Raw genomic sequence first — 12,306 nt, forward strand, 5'->3', positions numbered from 1 at the left:
TTCCAGAACAGCCCACTCGAGACACAGCTATTACACAAACAGGGGCCCATAACTGAGTTAACCCAGAAGCTGCATCCCTGGCAACCCCTATTACCAACCATCACTTCCAAGAATCCTGGCCCTGCTTCTCCCAGTTCCTGTTCCCACCTGCCACCCGTGGCCTCTCCACACTTTCCCCATGGGCTCCCTTTCTGCATGAGGGCAGAGCTGAACAGCTGCAGGCAGGTCCCAAATCCGAAGAGCAGAGCTCTGTGGCAGGTCTGATCTGAACTGCTCTCTGCTGGGCCATGCCTGCGCCCATCAGCAGATGAGATAAATTGGGTTTATTTCTGCTGGCCCCATCAGAAACCACTCTGGTGGGTAGAGGTCTGCTGTCTAGTTGGATTTGCTCTCTGGAGATTTCACCTGGCACTCTGCCACTCCTCAGTTCCTAACAGGAGACTAACAGGACCCCTGCAGTTAGACTTTGGATCATTGAATCATTTAGGTTGAAAAAAGACAAGCCCAAAATAACCCAGCACTGCCAAGCCCACCCCTAACCCACGTTCCCAAGCACCACAGTTACACACTTTTACAACACTTCCAAGCTTGCTGATTCCACCACTTCTCAGGGAAAGATGGTAAGGCAATGCAGGGCCTGGACACAGCACAGAGGGGCCAGTGCTGAAAAAAGCACCGTGTAACCTAAGAAGTACCCTCTGGACCAATGAGGTGGCCATACTGACACAAACTGCTGCTCTCCTCTGGCCACAGCTCTGCACCCAGCTCTGCACCCAGCTCTGCACCCAGCTCTCTCTGTGGGCAGCTTGTGCTCTGCACAGCAGCCAGCAGGGCTGGCTGTGAGGAGCAGCATGGCTCGGGTTCAGCGGGCAGCAGGGACCGAGGGGCGAGCAGGCTGAGCGGGGCCGCCGAGCGGGGCGAGCAGAGGCCGGGCAGGAGAGCGAGGACAGGGCTGGGCCCGCAGCAGCGCCAGGCACGGGGCTCCTCGGGGAGGCCTCGGGCAGCCGATAAATGGCACACAATGAGCCGAAGTGACGCTGTTCATAATGGTTTTTATATCCCACAGCTCCTCCCATGGTTTTCCCATTCACAGGAGATTAGTGGACAGTCCGGAGAGTCTCACCCCACAACAGGGTTACCTCGCCTCTCGGGGTGTAATTTGCAGGCTGGTGGTGGAGGCTTTCTCCCCCCTGGTTGGCTGCCTGGCAAAATTCCCCCAGAGATAGGGCCCTTCTGTATTCCCTGAAGACAATTTTCTCTGCTCAGAGGCAGAGCTGCTCTCCTCCCCTCGAGGGGGTAGCCCAGTAACAGAGCCTTTCTCTGTGCATGTGCTGTTACTGCCGAGGCATGTGCCCTTCTGGTACTTTTCCATTGAAATCGAGATTCATAACTCACACTTCAACAAATAAAACTAAACGATGTTGAGGGATTATTAAATCGGTACCTCACACGTGCCAACTTCACTCCAACCACAAAGCTCATGGGAGGACAGGACACCTGGTGCAAAACCACCAGCTCCATCCCCAGCTCCACAGAGGCCGCCTCACCAGCATTACCACTCCAATAATCCTTGTGTTTCTCACCAATGAATTGGGAAGCTTCATCCATGGCTTTAAAACACCATCTCCTTGTGTGAAAAGCTGTCAGACAAGATGCAAACTTCCTTTCCTGTGAATGATTCCTCTACCCCTCTGGCAAGAGCAAAGAGGTGCACAGATCCACTCACTCCATTGCTATCCTAACCCCTATCACAGTCCTGGCTCTCCCTGGACAGAAATGGATGTGGAATTTCTTGGCATGAAGCAGAGGGATTTACTAGGTGCAGACCAGGAAGCTGAGCCCTGTGCTCTGGTTTTAATAAGGTGGCAATAAGCAATGTGTCTTTCTGCCATCAGAATTCCTCCTCTTCAAGTACGAGATTTATTAGAGGAGCCATAAATCATGTCATGTTGCAACTGGCCAAAAAAGCCCGACATTTTTATTGGTTTTGATTAATAGATTTATAATTGGCAGCAGGCATGACAGCCTCTGCATTTATTTTTCCCAAGACTTTCTTCCTTTTCCTTGCAGCTGACGCAGCTTGGCCTCCTTTACATGTTACTTTTTCTCCAGATCTCTTATTGTTTTGATTTCAACTGAATTGTGTTCCCTTTGGTCCTAGTCCACTGGTACTATCTTTGGGCAGAGTTTAATTCTGGGTTGTTTAGAAAAGGGCACTGCTGAACCACCCTGAAAAGAACACAAATATACATTTTTACTTTCTGCTGTTGGCTGGGGTACGGGGCAGGTTTTCTCAGTCAAATCCAGGCCTCTTCACACCCTTCAGAGCTCAACTTCCACCAGCAGCCGACATGGCCTCACTTCTTCCAGTCCCTTTCAAAACATGCCTTAGAGTCCACCAAGCCATGTAGGACCCCAAACTCATCCGCTGCCACATCACCTCATCCCCTCCAAGAGGCAAACCTGAGACAGCCCATCCCTGAGTGTTGCCGGGGGGGACAGCTGGATACCTTCCTGGAATCGGTGTTCAGGAACTTCCTGCAATTTGTTTTGAATTATTTCCCACATGTGTAGAAAGAGGGTTGAACTTTTATTAGCCAGGCAAGCAGAGATCAGATGTTCTGAGAAAGCTGTCCCCCGCAAAGCTGCGATGTGCACAATGCTTCAGGCAACAAAGGTTAAAACAGTGCCCTGAAAGAGTGAGCGGGTTAAAAACCTAGGGAAAATTACAGGGAAAAGCCCCAAGCTTCAAAAAACCCCATTCATTTCTCTTCCAGGCCAAAGGCAGGTGAGACATGAGCCCTGCTGAAGGAAGCACAGGCTGAACTTCATGGACTGGAGAAGTTAAGACATATATTCACTTTCAGAGGCCAACTACTGGTATAAGACACACACTCAAAGAGGACAAGGTAGTGTAAGTGAAGCAGTGTCAGTAAAAATAATAATTTTGACACCTCAAAATGTTGTAGAAACACTAGCAGAAGACTCTGTATTCCTACACTGCTCCAAGGTCAGGAGAGCAATTCTCTGTCTCAGGACTGGACAAAGTGAGGCACTTAAGAGACTGGATGGACATCACCCCAGACTTCCACAGCCGGTCAGAGGAAAGCCCAGAACATTCCTACACTCTGGCTACAGCAGGAAAGCCCTGGAGAGCTGATCTGTGGCTGCTCAGACCTACTCTTTGTACTCAAGCCTAGCTCAGAAAACTTGTGCTTTTGCAATGCGTTCCACACTGCAAAAATCTGGGGCCACGTGCTCAAGGCCAGACCTAACAGGAGGTTCAAAGCACAAGTCAGGGAGCACACGGCTCCCTCCATCTGCTTCAGCTTTTCCCCACGCTGGCATTGCCTGCTCACTTTGCACTTCGCAGCAAGAATGGACAATTGAAAGTAACAGAGGAGACCTTGCTGGTGCTTTCAAATCTAAAGAAATTGCCAGGAGGAGGAAAAACTGTCCATAAGGGGCATGTGGATTCTATGCTGGCCTTTCCCAACACCTCAGGAGAGGTGATTCACACCCCTCAAATAAAACTGTTGTCTTCGCTGCAACGAGATGTGCCTGAATTTAAATGGATACAAATCACAAACGCACACATTCACAGGGAAAAGTCCATCATGGGTTATTAACACAAAGCCACCCTCGCCTCTGACACCTGGAGCTAGGCTTAGAGGTTGGATACATTCCCAACAATGCCCCTTTTCTGTGCTCTTCCCTGGACACTGCCCCCAGCCAGTGCTAAAGTGAGGACACTCAACCTCCCTGAGGAACTTGTTCTTGGCTACCTGACTGTTGCTCCCTGTCCAGGTGTACAGCAATCAAAAGGCTTTTCTGTATGCCAGTATTTAAATATAAACAGATCCCATCCCATCCTCTCACACCCCCTAACACACAGACACACAACCCCTGAGGTGCAGCATGTCCTTACCCTGACAGGCCTTGTGTCCTCCAGATGCCACCAAGGGCAGCCAGAACATTCCCACTGGCATTGCTGGAACCAGCCTGCACCACAGGGAGAGAGAGATTGGGAACTGTTGGCAGAGGTTTAGTTATTTACTGAGCACCTGTCCCTGGTTAGTGCTACATGACAGGAATTAGACATCCTAACGACCTCCTTACCCCAGGCACAGGCAAAAGCTCCTCGTCTCCAGGAATGAAATAAAGGACACAAAGTGAAACAGAGGCACAGAAGAACAAAACAATCAAGGTCACAGAGCTGGTTAGTTCAGAACTGGACACCCGGTCCCTTCTGCACTACACTCAGCTCTACATCCAGCAGCTGATTCTGCAGTAAGATATGAATAAAAATACAGTCTTGAAGCACCAACAAGTGACTTTGCTGCTCCTTTAGATTTAAAAGAACCAAAAAAACCCCTGAGTAGTGAAATGCATGTGAAAATTGTCTTGAGTGCAAAACAGAGGACAAACAGCAGGACTAGAGACAATTAAATTCCATGTGTGACCTAGTTAATGTGAGATGACTAATATAAATGGAATGGTCCCAGAACACCTCAGAGCATCCTCATTTCTTTACCTGGTTGCTCAGGAGAGAGGCAGAGATAAATGAAACCCAGTTCTTACAGGTTTATCACTGACACTATCCAAAGACAAAGAAGCTGCAGCAGGCACAAGCCAGCAATGACAGATACACAACACAGCAACATGGTGAGCATAGATGTGACTCAGCTGGGGAGGTGCACATTATCAACAAGAAACACCCCAAATTGAGAGACCAGAGCAACAGGGTGAAAAACACCCACAGAAACTTCACAATGCCCATCCTTCACCAACACAACAGCTCTCTTCAGGGCTGGGAGAAAGGCTTTAGGAACATCCACCTGCCAAGGGCTCTTAGCTCTGTGGCTGTCAGCTCTGCTCTGGGTCAATGAGATGATGATGGGAACATCAGACTCAGTAGCAATTTCTAAACTTACTAAACTCACTGATCTTATAAGCAATCTTCCTTCTGCCAACCCCCCATCACAATCTCTGTAGCTTAACTTTTTAGGACAGAAAACCCAGTACCAAGCCCTCCTCAGAAAAGACATACACACACTCTGAATTTTCAAAACAACAGCTGAATAAATCCCTGATGGGCAATTTAACTTTGGGTGTCTGACTCTGCAAGGCTTTTCTCCTAAAGACACTGCATGAGATTCTGAAAGCTGAGCACAAGCCCAAGTCTGTTTCAGACAGCTCCTTTGGGAAAGGACCAGAGAGGAGCATTCAAGGAAAGGAACACAACAATTTCATTAGTTCTGCATGCAGTGCCTGTTCACATCTACTCCTGCCTTCGAGGACAAGACCAGAAATGATTATTAATAGGTGCTGGATTTCAGTCTGTAACGACCCTACAGAAACCCTGGAATACCCAGGCCATTCACCAGCCTGTCTGGTGGCCTCGTTCACTCTTACCTTTGCCAACATAATTCTCGTCTTTGCTACGTCGAGAGGTGTGGTGACTGCAGCTGCAAATCCACCTGAGAAAATTAAAATACCAAGCACAAGTGAGACATTGTTGTGTGAATATAAATGCCACACTGCCTATAATTCCCAGGGCTGTGGTCAACACTGCTCTGTTATTAATGCCCACAGCACGTTCCCTCACGTCAGAGCCCAGGTACGTCTGTCCAAGGTCTGTACACAGACCTTGTTACTGTGTATTGACTTTAGAAAACAGCTCTCTGCTGGTTAACTGTAAATCCAAACATCCCCAGGGGCATTACTGTCTTTTTGTTCTGGACTCTGTACATATACGAACATATGAAGGTTGCAAGGATAACAGATTCCACTTCCAACATCTACAGCAAGTTTGGAAGGAAGAAACTGCTTACTCATTTGCAGAGATGGGAAAATAAACCAGTCACACTGTGTTCTGCCTAGAGAATTAAAGTCTGACCATGTAAATGCTAGAAAGATAGAAACATGTTCTGTATCTGAAACACATATGCTTGGGCTCCTCAGTAGATAGACACAAACTGGATCTGGGACTGTTTCAAAGAAAAAAGACAAGTCAGTGTTTGGGATGGAGCTCATCTCCAACAGATTAAATCAGCTCCACTTTGGATAACAACAATGTGAAGCTGCCCAAGGGTCTTAGAAAACTGTCAGAAGTCTGCTGCCACAAGTGCCATCTTACTCTCAGGGGCATTTTTATTCTCTACTCACTCCCAAACTTCACCCTTGGAGCTCATTACTGTCACTTGCCACAGCCAGCTCAGCTGTGACTTTCCTCCTGAAAGCCAGAAATCTTCAGCTTATCCATCTGCATGTCTCATCCCCAAACATGTGTGTGTCTGGCTCTGTATTTTAACCCTGTGACTACAGCCTGGCCTCTTGTGCTATCTAGGGACCAGCTTTGCTGCTTTTCCTCCCAGGATTTTATTCCCTTTGCCTTATTTCCCCATCCTAAAATCAACTCTAATCTTTCCCTCCTCTGTTCAAAATATTTCAAAGGAGTAATTCATGCTGAGGAAGAGCCAAAGTGAAGGAAACTTGTGAAATGCAGGAGCAGCAGTAAGTGAAGAATGAAAGGGGAAGAAAGGGGGGAGAAAAGAGAGCAAGAGACTAGTTCTGAAATCTTTCTTCTTCCTCCTAATTTTTTTTTTCCTCTGGAGCTTGTATAAATCCTGTATCTGCTACAGCTGGGAACAAAGTGACTCCAAAGACTGAAGCCTACACAGTACCCAGGGAATAAGCCAAAAATAATCTGTTTTCTGTTCCAAGTTTTATGGAATGTAGAAAAATTGATCTCTCTTTTCTTGGGATGGGAGAGGGGGGAAAAAACATTTCTTCTAAAATCTGTAAAGTAATAAAAAATCCATTTTCCCTGCTGGCTTGTGTTTTTACCTGCATCTCTCTCTCTCAACCACCTTAACTTGAACATATTAAACCTCTGTTTTCCGACGGAGGAGGCTGGGCCAGCTGGCACCCTACTTGACTTCTTACAGTTCATTAAGGAATGTCCCATGACAGTTCAGGAGATGCAGTAAGGCACATGTGCAGTCCCCTGGATCTCAAACAAGAATAGCAGGAAAGCTGAGTTAGTGAACAGCCCAAATGCCTGGTTTAGGAGCAGCTTCCACTCCCATTAGGTTGGCCCATGTGGTTCACTATGCCGGAAGCTTTCTAGCAGTGATACCTCACTAAAAAGCAGAAAAAATGGGCTGTATTCAAGAAGTCAAAGCAGAAACTATGAGCAAGTTAAACTAAATTCCAGTCAATTCTTGGACCTTCTTTAAGGTCAGAAAATCCTTTTATTGTGAGCCAGTTTTTGCGTAAGTGACCAAAAGGCTTTGAGAGAATGGTCTGGATAGAAACTTTGGTACTCATGTCAGCAATGTATTTTTAGAATGGTAAAAAATAATCTCCATGGAAAATAGTGGCTTTACAAGTCTGGATGTAGAAGCCCTTCCTTTGCCCACAGACCAAGCTAAAATTAAACAGTGAACCACATGGCTGTCAGGCCTGTGTCAAGCAAAAAAATCACAAAGCATCACCCAGCTCTGATGGCAACACTTTAGTCAGACTAACTTATGTCCCTTATCAGATCTCTGTAACTTTTTTTATGCATTTATTCCTGAGAGTTTCTTATTGGCAGCAGCTTCAGTCTTGGCTGATAAGAGTGATTAGAACAAACACAATTTATCCTGGCATGATGTTCCCAAATTCTTATCTGAAAAGTTTAATCAAGGCTGATTGGTTTTCATTTTTTCCCCAGCTGACATCTGGATCTTCCCTACTCTTTTGTTACTGAATTTCAGTGTTTCTTTTTTCATCACTGGGAAGTATTTGGTACAGATTTACCAATCAATTCAGAATGGCAACAGCAACAATAAAATGCTTCATAAGCACAACAAGCAGCAGAATAGCGGCTAAATTAAAAGCAAGTTTGTATATGCTTGACAAAAACATGAGATTAAAGCTAGCATTTGCTGGGGACTGCTTTTTATTGAAGACAGAGTCTGACAAAATGAATATTCTCCAGCCTTAACTCTAAATCTTCAAGATAATTTTACAGTGACCTCTTAAAGCTTAGTACAGAGGTACCCAGGAACAGGATAAAGGAACTTAAAACTTGACTGCTTCCAATCACCAGATTGATACAACAGATGCAAACTGTCTGTTCATTGAAAATAGGAGGGCTGTGCAGTGCACTAATACACCACAGGGCCCAATGGATCTTTAAATCACTTATTTATTAAATAAATCATTCAATTCCTGCTCTCACTGAACTCACCAAGAACTGCCACATGAGGCTGGAGTCTGCTCCACTAATCAGCAACCAGGAAAAGCATCAGAGTATCAGGTGGACAAGAAAGGCCCAAACACATCCAGACTCCCACTCCTAAATCATCCTGGTTTCTCTGCAGAGCTGATGGAGAAAAAGGAACCTTTGCAGGCAGTCTGTGTCCAGGCTCATTCACCAACTCAGTCTTGGAGAAGGCTCCTTTCTCCCTTGCCCTAGACAGATCTGGGGATGACTTGGGCTCAGCAAACATGCATAAAGATGGATTTTCACATGGGAGAAGGCTCTTGGCTCTTTAGTACTTCTAGCAGAGTGACAAATTCCTCTATTGGGAAAATAAACCTTCGTGCAGTAGTAGAAAATTCATCACCCATCTCCCAAGAAGTTACAATGGTCACTGTACATTCACACATCAGCTGAGCAGCCAAACTTTACCAAGTCAGGATGTTAAACAGAAAATCCCCCTGCTACTCACACTTTCCCAGTGACCAGTCCTTGATGGAAGTGCTGGTGACAGACATCTGCAGAAAATGATTTACCTTTATTTGGCAATAAGAATAAAAAGACTTGAAGACTTAAGATATTCCCCATGGTTGCTGCTGGTACTTTCTACCATTTTAGCTGTCATATACAACTAAAAGCATCAGAGCAGAGTGAAATACTTCACCTGGGAACAATTCATAACCCTAGGCTCTCGCAGCCTGTAGAATTTGCTGCTACAGGAAAAGGTACACAATCCTCAAATAAGATCCTATGAAGGGAGGAAGACAAGTTCTCCTTCAGTTTTGGCATCTTGCTTTTCTGTACCATTTTAACTTCTCCTCCCCTTTTCACAAGGGTCCAGGGAATCCTTCTGGCCATTACAGGGGTTCTCCCTGATTCTGAGTTCCTGTCATACGGCCAGACCCCCGCTTTCTATTCTGCAATACCAGTCCTGTTCTGTAGGTCAAGCTCACTTCAAGAGACAGCAATTTGTTCCTTGTTGGAATTAGTTCATCTTAGGAAAAGAAAAAAAATTCCAGTGGAACTGTACTATTGGCTTTCTTCATTATTACTTTCTGTACTGACATCTGGAGATTACCCAGGACCGATTCAGGATCACATCCCAATTTCCAGGTTGAAAAACTGAGTGGCTCAGGTCCAATGCTAAACCTCACAGCATCCTCTTACACTGACTGATTTCCAAGTTCACAAATGGTCTTTTTCAGAACTCTTCAATCAATAAGTTCTTATTTGAACTTTTATTTTACTGATACCATGTTAAATTTTTTTAAAAGGAAGTTATTCTGGCCCTTTATCAGCGTGGGAACACCACCTGCCTAAAGTAGAGCGAAGTGATCTGAGAACGTCTTTGGATTTCAGCAGAAATACCAAGACAAAGCACTGCACCCTCCAGAGATTTAACCAATTCAGGGTTAGGAGCATGTTCCAAGCAGACTCTGCAGGGAAATCTTGAGAACTACTCAAAAATTTATTCAGAGCTATAGAGTTAAAGAGGCTTTTAGACACAGTGTGTAATCTTGTCAGAGCTGATTAGATCAAAACAAAAGTGATGGGAAATCCTCCCTGTTAATGTGCAAAAAGCTCTCGTTAGTGCATTATGACTCACTGGACTTGCACCTCCATTCGTGGTGACTTTGTCACCACACAGCATTAATTATTAATGTTAAGCCACACTTTTTCTTAGGGCAGTGACAAAGAAGGCAGCTTAACAGGGGCAATTTTCAGTCACATTAAATGGACATTAGGTTCTTTGACAAGCTGGGGATCACCTTGCTGCTCCACGGCAGTATTCTTCTTTCCCAACAGCTAATACCCAATGGCAGGATTTCCTTGCCACTGACCTACTTCCATGGAGAACACAGGAAACCCACACAGAAGCTCTCCTGGGATAGTCTGCCTTGGTACACTGCAGGGCTGGGGTAGTCCAGCCAGGCAGTCTAAATCCAGAGAACACTTGAGCATGGGGTGAAACCAGAACCATGCCTGTATGGGGACATGCTTCCCTCCTCTGCCTCCATACCCTGCCCAGATCTGGGGTGGTGCCCAAACAGTTCGGACACGAGGCAAGGTTTGGTTAAAACACAACCTCAGGCTTAAAATCTCTTTTAGATCTACCCTTGGGTTCTTCCCCACTGACTGCTCAGGTATCACCTTTTCCCACTCCCTGGCTGCTCCAAACATCTCTGTTAAGACACCAAAGATGATGATAAAGCTGGACAAGGCACTGAGGGATTAAATTATTAACAGATGAGTCAGAGAGGATTCCAAATCTCTAATATTTATGTTCATGCCTATTATATTTCCATTAAAAGCCCATGGATCACATACATCTATCTTACATATGAGGGCTCAATACGGCAGCGTTGGGCCTCTTGCAGCACTTTGGCTGAAACTGCTGCCATTTCACAGGCACTGGGGATGCAATTCAACAGATTGTTGCTCTTGGTTCTGTCTTCACCAAATAGTTATAACCAACTCATACAGACACACACATGTGTGTGTGCCATAAAGGGAAGCTAAACAGGACTTTTTTTCAGTTTCTTTCAGCTTATTACCCTGCCCCTCAGGACCTCTAACATATTTTTAGAAAGTATTGAATTCAAGCAAAGAACACAGGAGAAAAGCCTGTCTGTATGATTTCACCGTCCCACCACCACCATGGTGGCTTTTGGCAGCGTATCTGTGTGCAAAGGTTGTTTTTTGGATAACATTTGCCTTTTAAGGTTTATAACACAGTGATTTTAAATCACTTCTATGCACACATCCACCTTGTTTTATTCCCAGCGAACTGATGGGGTTTTAATTTTTTTGTTTTGGGATGGAAAGAAAGGGATAAAGAGTTTGGTTGGCTTTTTCTTCCCTCATCTGAAGCTACATGTAGGTAGTCAATAATTTTTAACTCTGGAATCCATTGTTCAGAATGCAGAAAATTATTGTTCCACTGCCTCCCCTCAGCAAAAAGGCTAAATATTTTCAGTGAAATAGAATGGATGTGGTACCAGAATAGATCAATATCAGAGCCAGCTTGTTCCATACCTCAGGGGGAGGCAATGGAGACAGAAGGGAAGGTTCTGATCCAAAAAGAGTTCAACCTCCTAAGCTTTGAAGCAGGTCGTCAAAGGACACATGAGAAAGGAAGATTACAATACTGCTGGTGAAAAGGAAAGAATAGGGAGACAAAGCACAGAGAAGAAAAACCAGGCTGAAGAAAGGATAATTCAGAGAATATTCATCCTCACCAATTACAACATGATCTACAAATTGCGACTCCAGCTCTTCAAAGATTCGTGCTTGGGGAATAGAGCCTAGGAAGGCAACCAGGCCAAGTGTCTCATCTACCACCACATGGACCTGGAAGTCTCTGTGCTGCTCCAGGACCTAGTGTCTCCTCCAACACCAAGTGTTGGTGTCCCCAGTGTGTGCCAAAGGACAGTGAGCACATGTCCATGCACAGCTGTGCCTCTGGACGCTCCTTCTGCAAGATTTCTGCTAGAAAAGGAGCAGACAGTGCTGAACATCCATTAAATAGTAGCAAGTCCAAGCACAACTGGTCAGAATTAGGACATACAGAGAAGGTATTGGAGGCACTGGGCTAAATTTCCAGCTAAGACACCAAATTGGACCTCAGGAAATTACTCTGCAAGGCCTTGGGTAAATCAGATAACCTTTCCAGCTCTCTGAACATGCCTGAACGCAGTTTTTGTATCAATCTAACTGTAAAGAAATCAACAGAGGTAATGATCCCCATCACACCTGCAGACATACAGATTGAATTTTAAAGCATTTTTAGTCTGTTAGCTTGATTTGTTTCAAAAGAAAAATGAAAGATCTGCTTCATTTGCTCTTATTTTGTTTGCACTGACTGATGAAGTCAGTGTAAAATCCAACAGCAGGATCTTAAGCAGAATAAAACTCCCTTCCCATCAACATAAACAGAAAAAATACAGCTGGACAAGACCACAAGAGGTCACCTAAAATATTCTCTCGGCCCCAAAATGGAATCAGTTCTACCTAAACCATTCCCTCACTGCTCACACACCCAATCTACTTAACTC

The 12,306-nt window shown here is 45.2% G+C and overlaps 1 protein-coding gene across 3 annotated transcripts in view; it reads right to left on the bottom strand.

Moving 5' to 3' along the window:
• SLC25A26 (solute carrier family 25 member 26) overlaps positions 1 to 12,306 on the bottom strand; it is an 85,477-nt gene that overhangs the window by 3,762 nt on the left and 69,409 nt on the right. For 2 of the 3 annotated variants that reach the window (XM_032121343.1, XM_032121342.1), the window contains 2 exons: positions 5,416 to 5,480; positions 3,929 to 4,002 (listed from right to left, as the gene is read on the bottom strand). In XM_032121343.1, coding sequence (XP_031977234.1) covers positions 3,929 to 4,002; positions 5,416 to 5,480 — 139 coding nt within the window. The remainder of the gene's footprint in view (positions 1 to 3,928; positions 4,003 to 5,415; positions 5,481 to 12,306) is intronic. The other variant, XM_032121344.1, reaches the window with a different exon arrangement.

Source organism: Corvus moneduloides, chromosome 11 (assembly GCF_009650955.1).
Source record: "Corvus moneduloides isolate bCorMon1 chromosome 11, bCorMon1.pri, whole genome shotgun sequence".
In the NCBI taxonomy this organism is placed as follows: Eukaryota; Metazoa; Chordata; class Aves; order Passeriformes; family Corvidae; genus Corvus; species Corvus moneduloides.